The sequence below is a fragment of the Colobus angolensis genome, unplaced genomic scaffold, assembly GCF_000951035.1.
Source record: "Colobus angolensis palliatus isolate OR3802 unplaced genomic scaffold, Cang.pa_1.0 Scaffold82, whole genome shotgun sequence".
In the NCBI taxonomy this organism is placed as follows: domain Eukaryota; kingdom Metazoa; phylum Chordata; class Mammalia; order Primates; family Cercopithecidae; genus Colobus; species Colobus angolensis.
Window position 1 is genome coordinate 8,071,292 of NW_012122043.1, and position 23,283 is coordinate 8,094,574.

Genomic DNA, 23,283 nt, shown 5'->3' on the forward strand with positions numbered 1-23,283 from the left:
AAGATGTTGAGTCATATTTTGATCCATTGAAACAACCTCTGTCTTTAATTGATGTATTAGGTTGGTGTAAAAGTAACTGTAGTTTTTGCAATTAAAAGTAATAGCAGGCCAGGCGCGGTGACTCATGCCTGTAATCCCAACACTTTGGGAGGCTGAGGTGGGCAGATCACAAGGTCAGGAGATCGAGACCAACCTGGTCAACATGGTGAAACCCCGTCTCTACTAAAAATACAAAAATTAGCTGGGCATGGTGGTGCATGCCTGTAATCCCAGCTACTCGGGAGGCTGAGGCAGGAGAATTGCTTGAACCCGGGAGTCAGAAGTTGCAGTGAGTTGAGATTATGCCACTACACTCCAGCCTGGCGACAGAATGAGACTCCAGCTCAAAAAAAAAAAAAAAAAGTAATAGCAAAACCCACAATTACTTTTGCACCAATCTAATATTTAGGAAATTGATGTTTAAAGTGATTATTGAGACCATTGGACGAATATCTACCAAATTTGTTACTTTTTTGTTTGTTGCACTTGGTCTTTGCTCTTATTTTTGTCTTCTACACTGTTTCTGACTTTTATTTCAATTGAGCATTTTATATGATGCGATTTTCTCTTCATTGTTAGTATATTATTTTTTTCTTTCTGTCCTCTTTTTAGTGATTACCTCAGAGTTTCCAACACACATTACAACTAATCCAAGTCAACTTTTAAATAACACTTTGCCATTTCATGGCAAGTACCTTATAATAACAAAATATTCCTAATTTCTCCCTCTTCTTCCTTGTATCATTGTTGCCATTTATTTCATTTATGCATAAACATATTTATATATATTAGAACACAATGTAGCTATTGCTATTCTGAACAAACTATTATCTGTTAGATCAAATAAGAATAAGAACAATAACAGTTTTGCTTTATCTTCACTTATTCCTTCTCCAATGCTCTTCATTTCTTAATGTTGATACAAGTTTCTGACCTATAACATTTTCCTTCTCATCAAACAACTTCTCTTAACATTTCTTCCAAAGGCAGGCCTACTGGCAACAAATTCTCTCAATTTTTGTCTAAGAATGCTCTTATTTCTCCCTCACGTAAGAAGGATAATGACATGCAGAGTAAAGAAGTGGGTTTCTTCTCTCAACGTTTCAGATATTTCACTCCACTCCCTCCCTGCTTGCGTGGTTTCTGAGAAAACGTCACATGTCATTGTTATCTTTGCCTCTCTATAAGTAAGGTGTTTTCTTCTTCTGGCTTCTTTCAGGACATTCTCTTTATCTTTGATTTTTCTGAAGTTTGAATATGATGTGCCTGGCCCAGGTGTATTTCCTTTGGGCATTTATCCTGCTTGGTGTTTTTTGGGCTTCCTGGATCTGTAGTTTGGGCGTCTGACATTAGTTTGGGGAAACTACCAGTCATTGTTGCTTCAAACATTGCTTTGTTTCTTCCCCTCTTTCTTTGTCTTCTAGTATCCCCATTACACATATGTTATGCTTTTTATAGTCATCTCACAGTTCTGGGATATTCTGCTCTGTTATTTGTTTGGTTTTGTTTTTGGTTGGGGATAGGAGGTAGGGTTGGTCATTTTTTCTTTGCTTTCCAGTTTTGGAAATTTCTATTGACATATCCTCAAGCTTGGAGATTCTTTCCTTGTCTATATCCAGTCTACTAACGAGCCCATCAACAGCATTCTTCATTTCTCTTTCAATATTTTTAATCTCTAGCCTTTCTTTTAAATTTTGTCTTAGAACATATATCTCTCTGCTTACATTATCCATCTGCTCTTGGATATTGTCTATTTTTTTTTCATTAAAGCCCTTAGCATATTAATCATAGTTTTGGAGTTCTAAAAATTATTCCTATACTAAAAATTCCAAAATTCCTCCCATATCTGACTCTGGTTCTGATATTTGTTCAGTCTCTTCAAACTGTAAGGTTTTTTCCCTTTTAGTATGTTTTGTAATTTTTTTATTGAAAGGTAAACATGATTCCTGGGGGTATTTTTCTCCAATGCTCACGGTGAGGATGCTAGAACATCTCAGGGTGAAACATAAATGTGTGGAGACTTCCTTTGCGTGCATCCCCTGGAGTTTTTCAAACTCAGAACTGTCCATCCTGAGCCTTCAGCAATTCATCAATTACAGCTCAGCTTTCCCTACCCTGACGTTGTTTCCCCTGAGGCTTATGCTTGTAGATTTCTGCTCTGGAAAGTTGTGATTCTCTGTATTCACCCGTCTATCTCTCCAACTTTAAGATCAGCAGTTTGTCCTGTGACGTAACTTCTCCGACAAGCCTAAGAATGTAAGAATCTAAAAATCTTGATTTTTCAGTTTGTTCAGCTTTTACTTTTTGTTAAGACAGACTGGAGACTTCTAAGCATCTTATGTGATGGATAAGAAAATTCAAGATTTTTATTTTTATGAAAGGGATTTCCTCCCAGTCCATAGTCCAAGGGTTCGGTCAGGGTGAACCTATTAGCAAGCAAAATATTGATTGAGAATCTGACCGTTAAATATATTAATATAGTCACGTTCAAATAGGATGTAGAAATGAGTAGACAGCATTTGAAATAAAGGTCTGCACAACAAATAGCACAAAACAATAATGGACAGTGAAGGGAAATATTCAGCTCATTTTATTACTAACTTAAGAAAGTTAAGAAAATAAATGCTTGACACTTTGCATAAATTGGATCATAAAAGAATAATAGCCAAAGCAATCTACTACCAAGGAAGGAAAACATGGGAATCCATCACAGACATTTGGGACCCAAATCACGTCCTACTTTATAAGGGCACAAAAATACCAGGAGGGAGATGTACAGACTTGAGCTGGGCAAGGAAGAGGTCAGCTCTGGGGCCCCACTCAGGGGTGGTACAGAATATCCTGGTGTGGTGGAGGGCACAGGTGAAGGTGGAATCGAAAGAGGGAACAAGAAGAGGTGTGGTTTGGCGGTACACATGCAAACTCATATATGTGCATTTGAGAAATCTGCAGGTCTCAGACTGTGGCTTCTGTCACTGACCTATTGCTGTTTCATGGAAATAAACGTGGTTGGAAAATCAATAAGAATGAGCAGGTTGAGGAGGTTTCTCTTTCTCTGCCTGTTGGTACCTCCGGGAAGACTGGTTCTTACCCTGGGGAGTCCTTTGGCAGGGTGATCTTGGGGGGCTGAACTGGGACTGTAGCAACTGTGAGAGTCCAGAGATGCAGCAGACACACTCCTGCTGATCTGGGGAATTGGCTAGCACTGGATCAGGAAAGTGGGGGTGAAGTTGGTCAGCAGCGAAATATGTGACCCCAGCTCTCAGAGCTCCCCGGTCAGTGGAGTGTGTAACAGCTCTAGTGTGTCTGATGCTCCATGACTGTGATGGACTGAATTTTTGTCTCCCCCTCAAAATTCATGTGTTGAAGCTCTAATCCCCAATAGGATGGGGATCATTTGGAGATGAGGTTTAGGTGAAGTCCTGAGGGTGTGGCTCTGTGATGGGATTGGCAGGTATCCTTATAAGAAGAGGAAGAGGGGTCAGAGTTCATTCTCTCTCCACTGCAAGTGCACAGTGAGAAGTCAGCCACCAGCCAGAAAGAGGGCACTCACCAGGGACCAAATCTGCTGGCACCTTGGTGCTGGATTTCCTGGCCTGTAGGACTGTGAGAGCCATAAATGTCTGTTGTTTAAGCATCCCAGTCTATAGTATCTTGTGATTGCTGCCCAAGCAGACTAAGACACTGCCATTGTTCCCTGGTCCCTGCCTGATCCTGGACGCTCCCTACAGCTTACCCCAGTTAGAGATTTCATGTGTTCCTTGGACCAGTGGCCCCAGCCACTTCCATAGCAACTGTAGCTGGGACCCTAACTATGCAGTGCCACTCGCAGCCTGTGTTTAGACATCAGGCCTCAGCCTGGTCTGCTAAATATCTGGAAGCGCCACTTTCTCACTCAAATTCTTCCTTTTGCCAAGCAGTCTGATCTGACAGGGGTCTTGAGCAAGAAAGAAAGATAGAATTTGTCATATTTGCAGTACATAATATTCTATAGAGTAATTCATAACTTGCGCCTTTCCCACTTTTCTTACATACATCCTTTTGTGACTACTAACATTCCAAAATCACTGAAGAAATGAAACAACATATTATGAAATGCAATATAAAATTATTCTCATGATCAAAATTAAATCTCTTGTTGCAACCTAGAAAGAAAAATAACATGGATCAGAATAGCCCTAGGAAGCTGCCTCCAAACTTGAGGAGGGCACCAGCTGACTTTCAGGCTGACACATCACCAAAGGTGACAAGAACTGACTGTCCAGCTTCTCATACACGCGATAACCTGGGCAAGGGAGGAACAATGTGGTGTACGTGTTGGCAACAAGTCAGGCGATACTGAAACATTCCAAGGATAGAAAACAAGACAGAACATTAAATATTTGAACTCTGGCAATTTTTAATCCCAGCTGTGAAGGGACAGGAAGGTAAACACAGTCCATTTATAAAAGGTGTGCACATTCACAGGGGCTCTAAATAATGCAACATTGTTTCTCTCGTCCATGCTGCTGATAGTTTCATAGTGAAAAAGTCACTCCAGACAAGTTGGCTCCGGTCACACCCGCCTCTGGAGAGAGGCCAAAATTGTTCTGCTGCAAGCCTCGTAGTGGCACCCAGACATTTTAAAAGAGGGGCTTTCCACTGTGTTGTGCTGGGATTTCTACTGAGGTGAGAGCTGAGAGGGAATCCTGGCAGTGACCACATTCTGCAATCCCACAAGTGGGGACAGGTGTGCTCCTCTCAAAAAAAGCCACAGTTCTCTTTGTTTAACAGAAAACTAATGACACACCTGGATTCCAGTCTGAAGGAAGTAGATCATGTTTGTTTTCAGAAACAGGCTCAGCTGAGTGTGCAGAGTATGTGGGTCCCACAGCCTCCATCTGCATCTTCCATGACGTCTCTGTTGCTGCCGACAGCCGTGTTCCCCACTACGTGTATTTCTATTCCTACTGGTCTGCTAATGCCCAAGGAAAGGCAGTGTTCTGAGAAGGCATGCGCTGAGCTGGGGCCTGGTAGCCAGGTTAATGATGGAATTGCCTGCCACAATCCCAAAGGACACCGTTCTAAAACACATGAGACAGTTCCAATGCCAGTACCCCTTACACACCCCAGCACTCTCCTGGGCCAATGACCATGGCTAAGCAAGGATCTAACATTCCAGGCCTAGTATTTGTGTGCTACTATCCTCTCTCTCCAGAAGGAAGTGAAATAAAAATGAAGAGTATTTTTGCCAACTTTCCAGAAGAAAGTGGAAGAAAAAGGCTTGGAAAAGGTTGCTGAATTCAAAGATTGGCAGATTACAAAAATATGTAAATTAATATACATTACTTTATATACAGTTAATATTCTATTCAGATCATAAAGAAAAATCACACCTGCCCTCCGTGGATGTTTAAAGATAGGTCCTTTACTAGACCAGAGTGTTAGAGGTTGTTGGGACAGGAGGCGATGCCGTGGAGAGACTATAGAGATGGAACGGACTTCACAACCCGGACACCAAAACCAAACAAAGATAGCACAGAATAAACTACAGTCAGTTCTCACTTAGGAAGCTTAGTATAAACAACCTGAATGAAACAGCGGCGTATTTATAGAGTGGTAAACCATGACCAAGTGGGGTTGTCCCAAGAAAGCAAAGATGGTTCAATAAAGTGATTTGTTAACAATTCATTCTACTTTTTTTTAATCAAGGAAGAACAAAATGAGATAATTTCAAGACATTTAGTAAAGTTCAATATACATTTATGTTGTAAGCTTTTAATAGCGGAAGAACAGATGCAACTTTAATGTGCTTAAAAATATAGACCCTCTTACACCGAAACTGACGTCAGCACTGTCCATGGTGAAACACTGAAGTGCTCCTTAGAATGCTGTCAAAGTAAGGAACGGGACACGGAGGAGTCTATCATCACTTTGGCATTTAGTCCTGTTGGAATAGACTCATCAAAGAAAATAGGGAAAAGAAAGAAAGAATGTTTAAAAAAATGAAAAGAAGGCAAAATGAATATTATTTGAAAAAGTTATGGCTGTAATACATGGAATATTCAAGAGTGTCAGCTGAAAATCTATTAGTAACAATATGAAAAGTCAGCAGGAAGAGAGGCCAAAATCTTAATATATGTTAGTCAATTTTATATTATGAAATATGATGACAAAACATCCCATTTATAATAACAATGAAAAGAATTATAGCAATAAATAAATCTTAAGGGAAATATGCAGAACACATATGAGAAAATTCTTAAGCTCCAGAGGGGCATAAAGGAAGACTTTAGTACATGGAAACATGTATTTTAGTCTTACGGAGCAAAACTCAAAAATCCAAAGATGTCATGTTTTTCTAACTTAATTTGTAAATTTGATGTAATTAATTTGATTTGAAATGCTATCAGAGTTTTCTTCATAACCTGACAAGTTGATCCTACAGTTGAAATAAAATAAGCATATGAAAATATTCAGGAAAGTTCTGGAAAAATTATAGAAGCATTGGAGTGAGACAGGGACTAGCCTTATCAGACATTTAAAAGCTGTAATAAGTTAAGCAGTTTGCTATGGAGCAGAATTAAATAGCCACATCTACACCCAGGCACAAATGACTGATAATGACTTAGTGTATCATGCATCCAGGAAATAGTTTTCAAGAGTTCATGATGTCTTCAGCCACTGCCCTGGTAACGCATGTGGGCTTCAGTCCTAGCAAGAGACCGTGATTGGTTTGGGGGATTCTCACATCCTCAAATTCTTTCACTGCTCAATCAGCCCCAAAGCAGGCCTGGCTCCAGGAACGGAACCAATTTGGAGCACATTTCTAAGTAAGTGGCTTGGAGAACCAAAGCCCCAGTCCTCTGGACCTCTTCCTGGCGATACCTGCTTTGATAGAAAGCTCACTTTGCTATTGATTCCCTAGACTGAGAACCCCGGAGGAAAAGAAGCAACAAGGGTATTTTCATGGGAACAATGATGGCTGTGATACCTCTTACTCCTAAGGCACCAGATAATTATTTTATTAATAAACTTTATTTTTTAGACCAAGATTAGGTTTCTTAAAAAGTTGAACAGAAAACAGTGAGTTCTCAGATACCCCCTTTCCCTACCCTAAACCTCACCCCACAGAATTTCCTCTACCATTGACATCTGGCTTGAGTGTGGCACATTAGGGTGTGCACCCTGCATTGCACATCCTCCGGGTTTCCACAGTGCATAATGTCATGCATCTCCCATTTCAGTATCATACAGAGCAGTTTCACTGTCCTGAAAGTCCCCTGAGCTCCACAGATGATTTTTCAAAATTAAAATCAGACACAGGCCGGGCGCGGTGGCTCACGCCTGTAATCCCAGCACTTTGGGAGGCCGAGGCGAGCAGATCACGAGGTCAGGAGATCAAGACCATCCTGGCTAACACAGTGAAATCCCATCTCTACTAAAAATACAAAAAAATTAGCCAGGCGCGGTGGCAGGCACCTGTAGTCCCATCTACTCGGGAGGCTGAGGCGGGCGAATGGCGTGAACCCGGGAGGCAGAGCTTGCAGTGAGCCGAAATCGCACCACTGCACTCCAGCCTGGGCGACATAGCGAGACTCCACTTAAAAAAAAAAAAAATCAAACATAAAGAGAAAGACAGAACTCCTCTGACACTGAGCTGCTTGCTTTTCTAATAACAAGAAATTTACAACCATTGTAAATTGACCTGAAATACACCAGTCACTTCGAGAGTCCTCAACTCCTAAAATCCTTAGCTAATACCAATCTTATTAGTTTCTTTTATTTATCAAGGAAGAACAAAATGAGATAATTTCAAGACATTTAGTAAAGTTCAATATACATTTATGTTGTAAACATAAATCGAAATTGGCTGCCACAACCTCAAAGGACACATTTCTAAAACACAAGAGACAGTTCTGATGCCAGTACCCCTTACACACCCCAGCACTCTCCTGGGCCAATGACCGTGGCTAAGCAAGGATCTAATATTCCAGGCCTAGTATTTGTTTGCTACTATTCTCTCTCTCCAGAAGAGAGTCCCATCTCTTCGATGGGAAGAGAAAAATTTCATAGTTAATGTTACTTTAAAAAAAAAACAAAACAAAACAAAAAACAACAACCAGGCAATGAAAGACAAAGTCTTACCAGAAAAATAAAGCATTTATTACAGATTGAAAGTGATCGGAAGAAAAATCACAGAATTCACAAAATCATTCTTTGTTGGAACTTCTTTTCCTTCCAGTGCATTTTGCTGTTAAGAGAAAAGGAGCGTGAGGGTCAGACCACCACGGCATGCATTCACATTCCAGGTTTGGAGGCCTGGGACCCAGGACTCCTGGGCATTACTCAAAACCAGATCCGACGATACGAGACACTAGAGCCGCTATGCGAAGCAGCAGCTCCGTGAACAAACCAAAAGGGCGAGAGACACCTACAGGCGGAAGAACAGGTAACTGGGTCTGGGGAGCAGACACACAGCCCCAGAAAGGAAGCTCAAATCTCATAAAGGGAAGAATCAAAGAGACCCCAAGCAGAGGCTGCAGCCAGGTGTTGGGTCCCAGGCTGGTCTGTAAAGGTGTTTGTGGCGTGAGGTCAGAAAGGAAGGAACCAAGCAAAAGCAAAAGAGTAGGCTGTCCACAGCTGCCATCGTGAGCAGGTGTGGGGCTGAAGATCAGGATACTCCCTCCAGCCATTCATCCATTTATCAATTCATCTGTTCGATAAACACATATGTACTGAGCATTTGCTGGGGGTTATAAAAATCAATGAGGCATAGTTTTGACCTCAAAAGCCTCCCACAACCTAGTGAAGGGGGTGGAAGTAGTTAGAGTACAGCTTGGTAAATGCCAATTCCAGAGACACCCATGTGCAGGAAACCCGAGGAAAAGGGTTCCTGGAGAGGACACGTAAGCTGAACTCGGAGGATAAGCTGCGGTGGGGAGACTGTATCCCAGCAGAGGGGGCCTGAGAGTGGAGGTGAGACCCAGACTCGGGCCCCGGGAGAACAGTCAGCTGTGTGAGGCTCTCCCATGTGACTCAGGAGACAGAAGCAGCACGCAAGGCTGGGGACAGAGAGGCAGCACACTGCCAGGTGTGTGGACGAGGACTGCTGAGGCGCACACTCTGAGGGAACTCATCCCCATCCTCCAGCAGAGCAAGGTCCCAGACTCATGATAAAACGACTCTGATGACAGTGCACAGGTGCCTTTGAGGGGAACAAGACACAGCAACCAGGAAAATGCTAAACATAGCAGGCTGGAGATGCAGCTGGAACAGGAGCCAACAGTGTGGAGAAGACAGAGCTGTGAAACATTTTGGAGGAAGGATTAGCAGACCTCGGTGACCAGCTGGGTGAGGTGGGGAGGAGGTCTGAGAGGCATCTGCTTCAGGCCTGGGGGCCCTTGGAAGATGGGTTGGAGACAGGAGGAAGAGTGACTCTCCAAGGGAAGAATCGCATTTTGAAGGTGGTGTGGAATACCCAGACGGAGGTGTCTGGCAGGCTGCCGTTGACTCAAGCTTGGAGTCCAGGCTGGAGGGACAGTGTGGAGGAGAGGGGGAAGAATCCCCAGACAGCTGGGTGTCAAAGCCCTGGGGGTGCTTGGCATCACCCAGGAGAGGGAAGGCCATGAACAGAAGGAGAGCCGAGGCTGGAATCCTGGGGAACATCGTGGTTTCAGGGGCAGCAGGAATAAGCTGGTCTGTGAAGACCAAGAAGTCTTGGCCTGAGAGGGGACCAAATCTCAGAGGTCAGAGGGTTTCAAGAAAGAAGGAGTGGTCATCCACATCCAACGCGGCCGTGAGGTCCAGGAGGAGAAGGGGTGGATGTGAGGATGGGACAGCAGTGAAGTGGCTACAGAACAGGGTGGTGTTGGGTGCAGAAGGAGAGACTGCATGAGACCCTGGGGAACTCATGCAGATGGCGTTTTTAAAAAGACAGGATGAGAAGAGATCAAGGGAGAGTAATGAGAAGCTAGGGATAAACGAGGGGCCTGAACCCACTCTGCAGTCAATCCTCATTGGTCACAGATGCTGTATTTGTGAATTCGCCTACTCACTGCTAACTAATAGTTATTTGAAACCCCAAAATCAGTACTCACGGTGCTATCTCATTCATTCTCAGACAGGCACGGAGCAGCAAAAAATTGGAGTCATGCTACCCACACCTTCCCAGCTGAGGTCAAGCAAGGCAATGCTCTGCCTCCATGTCTCAGCTCTCCTGCTGTCAACAAGTGTCCTTTTCGCGGTCTATTTAATGCCCCAATTTTTGCATTTTTGTGCTTTTTGTTGATGATGTCACTGTTTAAAATAGCCCCCAAGTATAGTGCTGTCAAATGTTTCTAAGTGCAAAAAGGCTGTGATGTGCCTTACAGAGAAAATATATGTGTGTTAGAGAAGCTTCACTCAGGCATGAATTATAGCACTATTGGCCATGAGTTCATTGTTAGTGAGTCAACAGTATCTATTAAATATGGCATCTAAACAGAAACACACATGAAACAAGGTTATATACTAATCGGTTGAGGAAAACGTTGGGAACAGAGACTCAGAGAACTCTAACCCTGGATTGCCTATGTGAGCGATAGTTTAGTATTCACTAATTCAATGTTCGAAGCAACTTTATAGATGATAGCTGCCTCAGATAATAAGAACCAACTCTACTTGGTGCAGCAATTAATAGAGTGTGCTGTGAATGCGAATCAGAGAAAGTGTAAATGAAATACAACTGCACATCGCCATGTCTCCGCCTCTGGAGTCTCGGTTGGGTCTTTTCTGTCTTCTGTGGGGCATCTGGCTCTCTTCAGTAGGGGGACTGTCATGGGAGACCATGACGAGAAGTTGTCACGAATGAATCTGATACCTGAATGTGGAAATCACTCAGAAAGCTGGCAGAGGTGGTGCGGGTTTTAGGGACCGGTCCTCCCACGTAGTTGACGATAAGCAGGTATGTTTCTAACACTTTCGATCAATTGAAGTGTTTGCCATCTAGTTGGTGACTACATTTCTAGTTTCACCCAACACATGACAAATGCTTCTTAAACAAATAAGCCTTGAAGTTTTGCCCTCTCATCCTATTTTTTTTTAAATACGGAGATATGAGAAACACAGGAAGGAAGAGGGAAGAGGCTTTGGAAACAGACAGACATCAAAAGTTCAATCTCAATCCCAACACTATCTCTAAGGTGGGCCTCTAAATGCCTCTGCTTCCTCCTCTATGAAACAGAGAGAATGACGAGAATAAAACTTCATTTGATTGTTCCAACGTTTATGCAAGGGAATGTATGAATGGGTCCAAACACAGGCCCACGCATACTTGAGAGCTGTGATATTCATGGGTGCAGAGGCCAGACACAGAGGGGCATTTAATGAACATCTGTTGAATAAATGGATAAAATTATGAGAATGATTCTTTTTACTATGCCCTTATTGACAAAAGGCCTCAATAAAAACTGCCCCGTCTGCTGCTCTTGGGCATAGTTTAGGAACTCCACACTAACAATCAAGACTGTGACAAAGAAAAATGCATCACTCACACTGCTATGGTTTGGGTGCTGAGGGTCTTCTGGCCACTACATAACTGAAAAGTCAGAACTATTCCAGCTACAAAGATAAGAAAGTCTAAGATTCTCAGAGATTTTTTCCAACATGGAGATGGGACCTGATTTTCTACATTTCCTACCTTAGAGCAATAAATGAGAAAAAAATTCAGAGCATTTTATTTAAATATTACATTTCACTATCTACTCATATATCAAATCGTTTTCTGGCAACATGAAAGAATCCTAGAACAGTGTTGAGGCCTCTGGGGATTTCATAACAAATAGCCAAAGTCTCTACCTTTAAAGAGCTCCCCAGCTGAAAAATGTCACTCACAATTTGAAAAGAGTAATTTTGTTTCTGGTCATGCATTCATTCATTCTTTCCTCACAGTCTGATTGATTGAATTTTATACACTGTTGTTAGCACTATGAAATTGATGAAGGATATTTTTAATAATTTCATATAGACATATCATTAATATTATTTTTACTTCTTGTAAAACTGAAATAATTAACAAGGAGAATGCATCCTCAAGAAGTTTATGGTCGGCATGGTGCCTCATGCCTGTAATCCCAGCACTTTGGGAAGCCAAAGTGGCTGGATCACTTGAGGTCAGGAGTTTGAGACCAGCCTGGCCAACATGGTGAAACCCCATCTCTACTAAAAATAGAAAAATTAGCTGGGCATGGTGGTGCGTACCTGCAATCCCAGCTACTTGGGAGGCTGAGACAGGAGAATCGCTTGAACCTGGGAGGCGGAGGTTTCAATGAACCAGAGATTGTGCCACTGTACTCCCGTCTGGGCAACAGAGCAAGACTATGTCTCAGAATAAAAAGGAAGCTTATGGTCTAGTATGGACCAAAAAAAAAAAAAAAAAAAAACCCAAAAAGTAATAATAAACCCTTGAAGGAATTGCATCCTGAGAGGTTAAGGAACTGGATCACCATCGCAGATGGGAGAGCAGGCTCCAAATCAGGCCCATGGATTCCAAATCCTATCAGATTGGCCTCCTCACTAGACCCACTGCGCTGGCCTTACCAGCCTCATTCTGTGATTTCAGGGAACCCAGCACAGTGTAGAAACCTGTCCTGCTAAAGGTCACGGGAGGGCAGAGATATAATTGGGACTTCAGTCAAATCCCATGTTCAGGTCAGGGCTTCAGCTGTCTTTAAAAATAAATGTTTTGAGTGATCAACTTCTTCATAAAAATCAGATGATGAATTTATATTGCAATACACATACGTATACACATCCAACGTTATCATGTTACAATAAACAAAACATAGCCAATCCACTGAGAACTCTATCCTCCCTGCTCCCAACCCATGATATTCTGTAAAGAAAAAGAAAGATATCATTTACATTTATAAAAAAGGAATATGATGTGTCTGTTTCTTCATAATGAGTAGATTCTTGATCTCAGTATGGAGCAGGTTTTTATATTTAGAGTTGTGCCATACATTCAAAAGAAAACCTACCATTTGTATCTTTCATCCAAGAAGGCCTCCCTGGTGAATTTCCCTTCTATTTTAGTAAAATGTCAGTTGACTTCTTTCAAATCTCAATATGGTTAAAAATTAATTATACTATGCTTAACTTATGTTTTTGGTAAAAGAATTTCAAGAACCCAAAGTGAAAGATTTCATTCACTTAAAAAATATCTACTGAGTGCTATTTATTGAGTGTGCTGGGCTGTGTGCAGGGCACTGGGGGACAGTGGCAGTTGAAGTTCCTTGAGACCTCCTCTTGGGGAGTCTGGTAGTCACATGGATGACAGGAAACAACCAATTGCAGTGCCCTGTGATGAGGACCCTACAGAAGCCCAAAAAGGGACATCATCTCTGATCCAGTGGTGGTGGCTTGGGTTGTCAATGTAGACCTCCAAAGGGAAGCAACAACTGAGCTGGGACCTGAACGGTGAGGCAGAACTAGTCAGGTGGATGGTCCCAGTAGAGGCAGAAGTTGGAGGAACTGCAGGTACCTCAGTGCCTCAGGAGCTGAGCAGCCAGGTAGGCTAGAGATGTGGGCAGACCCAGGTCATGAAGGCCATTGTGAGCTACACTGGGAGTTTGGACTTTATCCTGAAAGCATGCAGTGTTATGAAGATTGTAAAGCCCATGAACACTCCAGCTTCATTATTAACTCGTGTGTGCACATGTGCGCATGCAAAATACCTATGCATGGAATTGGTATCTATAATTCCTTCTTGACATTCCTCTTACGTATGCCCTTCATGATAGCTACATTTGCTCCAATCCCGTCCCTAGTAACTGGGAATTTATACACATGTGAAACTCTATGAAGCTCAGTGCCAGTGTGATAAACCAGGACTCCATCTCTAGCTTTCTATAGAACTGGGGCAGATAGGCTGTTCCTCCTCTTGGCCCAGTGTCTGGCTGTTGCCCACCTCTGCTCAGTCCCACAAGTGAAGCAAGCATTAGTTTATATGGGGCAAAGATCAGAGTCTCCTCCATGTTTCATGATAAACCTGAAGACAGTAAGCAAGGTAGACAGTGTGGGATCAGAACCTGAGGCAAGAATACAATCAATAGTTCATTGGTGATGGTAGTGAAGTGATGGACCAATGCCAGAGAAATGTGTGGGGGAAGTAAATAAGAGCAGACCCCAATGTACGTTCCAAGAAGATGAAGGATGAAGGGGAGTCAGTGATGCCCTCAAGATTTTTAGCTTGAGCAAATTAGGTGGATGGCAATGCCATCAATTAGGAAAGGGAGCTTGAGGAAGCTAGTTGAGTTTCAGGGACACCCAAGATACACAATGGCAATGCCACATAGGCAGTTGATATAAAGGCCTGGATCCGGACATAGAGTGTGGTAAGAGACAAGTGTTTGGAAATAATTATGCATCATTGATAGTTAAAGTCAAGCAAGAAGAAGAGATAAAAGAGTAATCTACAGAATAGGGGAAGAATTAAACTAAGGAGATCATACAAATGCTCACCAGTATTTAAAGTATACATCAGCCAGGCGCGGTGGCTCACACCTGTAATCCTAGCACTTTGGGAGGCTGAGGCAGGCAGATCACCTGAGCTCAGGAGTTTGAGACCAGGCTGGCTAACATGGTGAAATCCTATCTCTACTAAAAATACAAAAATTAGCTGAGCATGGTGGCAGGAGCCTGTAATCCCAGCTACTAGAGAGGCTGAGGTGGGAGAATCGCTTGAACCCAAGAGGCAGAGGTTGCAGTGAGCCAATATCATGCCATTGCATTTCAGCATGGGCAACAAGAGCGAAACTCCCTCTCAAAAAATAAATGAATAAATAATAAATAAAGTACACATCAAGAAAAGGAAGCCAGATGGTATTTCATAGATGTGAGGTGAGGAGGTTGAGGAAGAAACCAGAGACCAGAGTTGTGTCAAAAAGTTTAGCAGGGAAGGAAGGATGGAGGGAAGGTAATTGCTTAGATGGATGAGATGGGCCAAAAGAAGGGGCTGTGCCCTTGTTGTTTGTTTGCTCCTCAAATGGATAGACTTGATCACATCAGTGGCAACAGATACAAACGTCATGGGAAAAAGATTGAGGGTGCATGATATTGAAGAGGCAATTGAGGAGAAGTCTTGGGAAGGAGGTCATAGAAGCCAAAAGGCAAAGATTTGAATAGCACATTGTAGATATTTGGAGGCCAGCAGTTTTAAGGCATTCACTCCACATAGCTTCTATTTCTAAACACACTTGTGTGCACCTGCATTTTCTTACCTCAAGGCTGTTACTCAAAGTCAGCATTTATTCTTGCTCTGTGCTGGTGGTTTGGGTATCTTCTGTTTCCAGGAGGCAAAACCCTTCTCATGATCTCTAAAGATAGAAAAGGGAAGTATAGGCTCTGTCAGTCACATCAAGAGCTGAGACAGTGTGGACAATATTACTACAAATTAATGAGAAGGATTGTGACAAGCATAACCTGAACCCATTTGCCATGAGAATACCTGAGGGCATGATAACTTCATCTTCCTTATTCCACACTCTCTCCTTCTCCCCTGTGTTGTCTTACAGCTGGGTCCAGTGCTCATTTCTCCCCACTCTTTATTACTACATGTGATGTCTCAGCCACCATGGATGCCCTCGAGGGCAGGAACTGCCACCTTTATCTTTCAGTCCTCCATGGGATCTACCCAGTGTTTGGCACACACATTTGTTGAATTAAATTAAATCATCATGTTCAAAACAGTCTCCAAGACAGCTGCACTTCTGTGTCAATGATGCTCCTCCAGGCCCAATGTGTTTTTAGATTTTGGCTTAGAAATCTCTTCCAAGATATATAAAAGAATTGGTCACATTAATTTATATCCATATAACATTTTTAGTCCCAAATGGCATTTGTCCAATGCAGTAATCAGTTTCCAAGATGGCTTCCTGGTATTCACACTCCTGGGCAGTCCCTTCCCACATTGGGGCAGGATTGGCCTGTGTGTTTAATAATAAACTATACAGGAGTGAAATCATATCACTTCCAAGATTAGTTTATAAAAGACTATGTCTTCTGCCTTCGGTGCTCTTGCTTGCTCATTCTCTCTCTCTCTCTCTTTCTCTCTCTGTCTCTCTCTCTATCAAATCATCATCTCTGGCGGGATCCAGCTGTCATGATTTGAGGACATTCAGAAGTCCTATGGAACGGTCACACGGTGAGAAACTAAAGCCCTTGGTCCACCAGCCTGTGAAGAACTGAGGCTTCCTAACAACATGTGAGTGGGCTTAGAGGTGGCTCCTTCAACCCCAGTCAAGCTTCAGATGAGATCACAGCCCAGTCAACATCTTGTCTGAAACCTTTTGATAGACTCTGAGCCAGAAACACCCAGCTAAGTTTCTCCTGGGTCTTTGACCCTTAGAAACTGTGAGATAATAAATGTGTGTTGTTTTAAGCTGCCAAATTTTGGGGTAATTTGATACATAGCAATAGATAACCAACACACCCAAGTTGATTATTAATCTGATTAATCAGATTTATTTCCAAATATCTTTTGAATATTCCCAACATCAAATCCAAGGGCAAATGTTTGCCACCAGGACAGAGATTTAAAAAAAGAAGCCATGGATTCTGAAGACAATTCCAAAAGAAAAGCTCATAAAAACATTTCAGCAGTGGTCATGCTGTTATAATAACTATATATTCTCCCAAAGTGACAACTTGGATGAAATATAAAACTGGCATTTAAAAAAAGACAAGCATCAGGTTATAAGCTCTAGCACTTCAAATAAACTGGAGTATGCCTAATGAAGGTCAGACTTTGAGCTCACTGAAATGTTAATATCTGTGTTACTCATTTTAATGGGGAACGCTGAACATCAGGTGGATTTCGCAGCTCTTCTGGGAGGCAGCATGAAACAGGCACAGGTTTTAGATTCTGACAAATCTGATTAAAGTCCTGCATTGGCAATGTAGCCACAAGCAAATTAGGGAAACTCACTAAGCCTCAGTTAGCTCAGCCACAAAATGGGAAAGAACACAGCGCTACCTCACAGAATGGTTGTGACACTGAAGAAAATTGTGTTAAGCAATTAGTACAGGGTAGGCAATTTGCATATGCCAATTAATGCCATGAGTTCTTACTGCTTTCTTCATCTATATAAGCAGGTAACACACCTGGTTGACAGGGCTATCATGAGGACCAAATGAGAAAACTGACCTGTACAGGAGAGGGACAAAATAACTTTGTTTCATCCATTTGGTGAGAAGTTTGGTTGAGTATGGCAAAAAGGAGATCATTAGACACATTTTATGCCTGCATCAAAATATCTCATGTATGCCATACATATATATACCTCCTATGTACCCATAAAAATTAAATTTTTCAAATTTAAAAATAGAAGATTATTAGAGTTCATGCTACTTTTTAAATGCTCCAGAGAGTGTCAGAAAAAAATAGTGAATTATTATTTCCTGAGCCAGATTTGATATTTTGATTCTTGGTAACTTTTAAGTCAGTTAGTACCTCAAGGCTACCTTTTTAATGATTTGCAAAGCAAGTTTATACATTACTATTCTTTTCATTTTTACTTAAAATATTTTGTCTTTCAGAAATTTAACACCTATGAAACAGGAAACAGCTATGAAATAGGATTTCTCAGGAGTCCAGATTGATCAGAAAAGGGTCTGGTGGCACAGCAGGAAAGAAACCACTTACCAAGTGACCGATCATAAAATTGTTCACTTGTGGACTCATCTGGAATGAGACCTGTAACACAGTAATAATCATAAGACAAGACTCCTCTCACTACTCCAGAATGTTCTGACTTCATTATTAATGCCACAAATATGCTTCTTAAACAAAGACACAGTAAGAGATCACCGAGTTTTATTGCTATCAGCACTAATAGGAAAAATGCCTCCTAAATCATAGAACACTAACCCAACTCACTTTGTATTAAAAGCCACACAGGAAAAGAAAGAAGGAGAGCCCTTCCGCCCTGAACCAAGACATTCAAAGAGATAATCAAATCTAGTTGTATGGCTGAAAGACGATAGAATTCAGCCTGTTCACTCCTGATCCTCCCAGTTACACATTCTTAAGGGGAAAACCAACACTGGCTCTGTTTACTTGGCAGAGATGTTGGGGCCATCAAATGGAATTATGTATGGAAAAGCTCTGTTGTGAATACAAAGGAATATCTAAATGAATAGTTGTATCATTACTACCTAGTGATAAAAAATAAGCAAAAGCAAAACAAAATGTTAATTTTCTATGACTATAATTGTTGCAAGATTATATACATACGTATTTCTAGTTTTAAATGACACACTGGAAAAGAACTGCAATATGAAGTTATTTTAAGAAAAAAAATTAAAAAGAACAAATCTTAACTTACCAAATAGATAACTGTTTCTCCATTTACGAGATCCCAACATGTCCCCAAAAATCATCTAAAGAAATTCAGACATCAGGATGTTTCAACACATGAAAGAAAGAAAAAGAAAAGACACTGAAAAATGTAAATGTCATCTGGAAGACTCTGATATATGTTATATAATCCATTTTTAATGAAATAGGCAATATATTATATTAAATAACTTTATATGGTATCAAACATGTAAGTCTAAGAAAGCACATGGGGAAGAGCAACCTACGTGAAGTTTAAATTGCCCACAGATCTTTCCCCTAGACTGAGAATGTACTCCCAAACATGGTCGACCTCCAGAAAAGCAAAACCCTGTTACACAGACTTGCACATAGGCTAAGTTTAGGTCAAATTTTAGAGTTTTCTCTCTACAAAGTCACCATAATATGTTCAGTAGGAAAAGGTGTCCACAGGAAGTTTTCATGAAACCACTAAAAGTCCACGCAATCATCACAAAGGAGAGTGGTTGCTTGGCTCACAGTCTTTCTACCAAGAGTCTTGGTAGGCTGTCCTCCCCATCCTGAACAGTCGGAGGTAGTCTCTTGGCCTCCATCACAGTCATTGGACCAGGAAGGGACACATACCAAGACAATTTAAGAGAGAAAGAGCATTCTTTTCAACAGATAGTGCTGATACTACCAGATATGCACATGCAAAAGAATCAAGTTGAACTCCTTCCTCACATCACATGCAAAAATCAAATCAGCACGGAGCATAGACCTAATGTAAGACTACAGAAACAACAAAACAAAAAATTAATAAACTGGACTTCATCAAAATTTAGTTTTGCTCTTCAAAGGGCACCATCAAGAAAGTAAAAGATAACCCACAGAGGGGGAGAAAATGTTTCAAAACAACTCAATAAAAAGACAAATAGTGCAATTAAATCATAGGCAAGGATTTGAACAGACATTTCTTCAAAGAACATGTATAATGGCCAATCATTAGTCATTAGAAAAATGTAAATTAAAACCACAATGAGAGCTGGGCACAGTGGCTCATGCCTGTAATCCCAGCACTTTGGGAGGCGAGGCAGGCAGAGCACCTGAGGCCAGCAGATGGAGACCAGCCAGGCCAACATGGTGAAACCCTGTCTCTACTAAAAATACAAAAATTAGCCATGCATGGTGGCACACACATGTAGTCCCAGCTTCTTGGGAGGCTGAGGCGCTACAATTTCTTGAACCCGGGAGACAAAGGTTATAGTGAGCCGAGATTATGCCACTGCACTCCAGACTGAGTGACAGAGTGAGACTCTGTCAACAACAACAACAACAAAACTACAATGAGGTACCATGTCACACTCACTAGAATGGTTAAAATAAGAAAGACAGGCACCAACAAGTATTGACAAAAATGTATAGAAACTGAAATCCTCATACAGTACTGGTGGGAATATAAAATGGTACAGCTGCTATGGAAATAATGTGGCAGTTCCTCAAAAAGTTAAACATAAAGTCACTATATGGTCATTAAACTTCAAGTTACTATATGATCCAGGAATTCTGTTCCCAAGAGAATTAAATATATGTGTACACAAAAACTTGCCCATGAATGCTTCTAGCATCATTATCTATGATAGCCAAAAATGGAGAAATAAATCAAATGTTGATCAACGCATGAATGGATCAATCAAATGTGGCTCTGTAAAATGGAACAATAAAAAGGAATGAAGCACTGATGCATGCTACAACATGGATAAACCTCCAGAACATTATGCTAAGTGAAACAAGTCAGTCACAAAAAACACAGGCTGCATGATTCCATCTGTATGAAATGATCAGAATGAACAAATCCATAGACACACAAAGTAGATTAGTGGTTGCCAGGTGTTGGAAGGAATGAGGAATAGAGAACAACTGTTATTAGGGTCTCTCTTCCACGTGATGAAAGTGCTCTGGATTTAAATGGTGGTGGCAGTTGTGAATATACTAAAAAGCACTGAACTGTACACATAAAAAGGGTGAATTCTATGGTATGTAAATTACATCTCCACCAAAATGTATTTTAGAAGGGGAGTATCAAAACATCACATTGTACACAGTAAATATATAAAATTTAAAATAAATTAATAATAAAGTTATATGTATAAAAGAACAAAAACAGGGGACACCTAAGCCAGGCCAACAGGGGGAATGCTGAGAGGTTTCTCTAACTGGCAGCAGAGAGAAATGTCTCCTTTCCCTCCTAAGTACAGAGGACATAGTCTGGAGTAGCTTGAGGCTTTACTTCCTGCTGCAAGGAGAAAGCCTCTCTGTAGTACGAGTGAGCGTGGAGTGCGGGAGGCACAGTGACAAGAGAGAGAGAGAGACAGAGAGAGAGGAAGGAGGAGAAGATAGAGGAGGCAAAGAAGGAAGGAGAAGGAGAGGGAGGAGGAAAGGGAGGAGAAGGAGAAGGAGAAGGAAGGAGAAGGAGAGGGAGAGGGAGGAGGAAAGGGAGGAAGAGAGAGAGAGAGAGAAAGGGGAATGAAAGGAAGGAGGAACAGGGAGGGGCATAGGGGAGAGGAGGCCAGGAGAGAAGGGGAAGGAGAAAAATGTGGCACATACAGGACTGAGGGACCCTAAGTCGAGTTGTCCCTCAAGCCAACTTCTCTCCTTCCTTTCTGGGAATGTGATCCAGGGAATTACCTCTTTTTGGCTTAGACTACTTCTAGTTGAATATCTATCTCTTGAAATGAAAGGCAGTAAGTAAATTCAATGCCTGTCACCCCTCTCCTGAGCTCAGAATTCCTGTCATTATTCTTCCTCAGTTTCTCTTTCTTGGACTATTTTGGGTCTCGTGTCGGAAACCCTAGCTGACTTCATCGTATCCACTCCAAATCAGAAGGATTTGTCTAAAGTCAAGCTCACTTATTAGAAACTGAAGAAAAAAAAAGAGAGCGCCAACCTACAACTGTACTACATTGTACCCTTTCAGCATTGTACTCCTGATGGCGCCTGCACCAGTATAAGACTGAGTGAGTGCTTATGCACCATATGGAAAGCTTTTCTCCTCTACACATTTCTCTTTCAGGATTGAAAAAGAAATAATAAAAACTACAGTAATTCACATATCTATTTAATCAAGGATAAGAGAATACTTGCAAATTTAGAAAATTATTTTCTCAATTTTTTATTGTTACTATACTTTAAAAAATTATGTCATGGAAATTCCAAAGATTTTATATTCAGGTCTCTCATTATGTCTTTATCAGACTTACTCTAAGTCCTTATTAGTCATAATTTGGATTTTGGGGTTTATTTGCCATGGCTTCCATTTTTCTTTATCTTAAATTCCTTACTCTGGAAATTCTTCTACATTCTCTATGTGTTTTCCAAGTGATCTTTATTTTTATTACTCTGGGAGTTTTTTTCAGTTTTGTTTCTTCTATTTCTTCCTTCTGACAATAATTTGTTTGTTCTATGACTAAATTTATCCTAATCTAATGTCTTTCACATTTATAATATCACCATTTTTTTCACTGAAAATGACTACCAGTTGTAATCTCGTTTCTTCTCTGTTTCATGCAAGAAATTCATTTCAGAGTTTCCAGGAACCAGTCAAGTCTCTATCTGCTTTCTTCTTTTCTTTCAAATTGTAGAATTTTTTAATTTGAGAATTTTTAAAAATAAATTTGCTCAAAAATCTTTATGATCACCTAAGCTTTAAGAACAAGCAACCTGGGAGTTTACTTTAAGATCTAACTTTTTACAAGGGCTAACTTAATATCTGAGTCTTCTTAGAAAACTTGAAATTGAAAGAAAAGAGAGTGGTCTTCACTATGCAATTAGAAAGTTGCAACAGATTTGGGGGCTTTGCAAACAACCAGAACCCATTTTCCCAATGAGGGGTGGAAGAGGCGTTAACTTAGCTGGCCATTTACTAAATTCATTTTGTGTTAAAGGTCATAAAATGAACCAGAATTCATTTATCTCAACATTCACTACTAAGCCCTAGACCCAGTTAGCATTCTCTCTCACCTCTTATTTACTTCATATTTACTCCATATTTATTCTTACCTAGTTCCAATCTGTTCATCATCTGATTCGGTTACCCTCTTCTGCTCCCAACACACACACATTTAAAATGCTTTCATAACCCCCATGTCTTCAGGATAGAGCCAGACATCTCGACAGGACCCTCAAAGTCCATCTTGACTGCTAGTGTTCCTCCAGCTCCACCTTGTGCCTCTCTGCCCATGTTTTTCTCATTCCTGTTGTAATAGAGTTCTATCCATTTCAACCTACCAGCTTTCCTGGCAATTCAGGATACTCCACATGATTTCGCTATGCTTGAAATACCCTTCCCCCTCCACACTCTGCCCTGTTTGTTCTAACGTATACCTGCCTTCCGGATCCTGGCTGGAAGGTCAGTTCCTGGGGAAACCTGTCTGCTCCCCACATGACCTGAATTCCTCTCACTATGTGGCCCCCAGTGCCTGCCTGACAGGGTAATTCCTGCTTAGTGGACACCTTTCCCCCAGACATGTCTATAAACTCCACAAAGGTTAGCACTGTGCTTGTCTTCCTCCCCACCGTCTTTTTTCTCATATGAACCACAGATCAAGACTAACAAAAGACTTGTGAAGTGATAAGCGTGGTCCTTGTCATTTCTGTGTTAGCTGGGCCACAGTGTATAAGTGTGTTACAACAGAATGTATTTGACTTCCTAAATATTTCAATAGGATCTAAGGAAGGAGGCCCATGGTACTTGCCCCAGCACTAAGTAACGAAGATTCTTCAACTATGGCTCCAGGACAAGTTCAGAGATCAGCTGGGAGATGACCTTCAGAAGCTGCCAGTGTGAATGGGATCAATCAATAAGGCCATGCTCAACTGAACTTTTTGTGGAGAAAGTCCTAATAAACTGTGTAAAGTTCTCTTTGTCCAAT

At 41.3% G+C, this 23,283-nt stretch overlaps 1 protein-coding gene across 1 annotated transcript in view; it reads right to left on the reverse strand.

Annotated features, from left to right (window-relative positions):
* Nucleotides 1–8,162: 8,162 nt before the first annotated feature.
* SPP2 (secreted phosphoprotein 2, 24kDa) overlaps nt 8,163–23,283 on the reverse strand; it is a 25,305-nt gene continuing 10,184 nt past the window's right edge. The window contains exons 5-8 of the mRNA XM_011929627.1: nt 18,384–18,438; nt 17,702–17,752; nt 15,279–15,374; nt 8,163–8,452 (exon numbers count right to left, since the gene is read on the reverse strand). Coding sequence (XP_011785017.1) covers nt 15,289–15,374; nt 17,702–17,752; nt 18,384–18,438 — 192 coding nt within the window. The 3' untranslated portion in view covers nt 8,163–8,452; nt 15,279–15,288. The remainder of the gene's footprint in view (nt 8,453–15,278; nt 15,375–17,701; nt 17,753–18,383; nt 18,439–23,283) is intronic.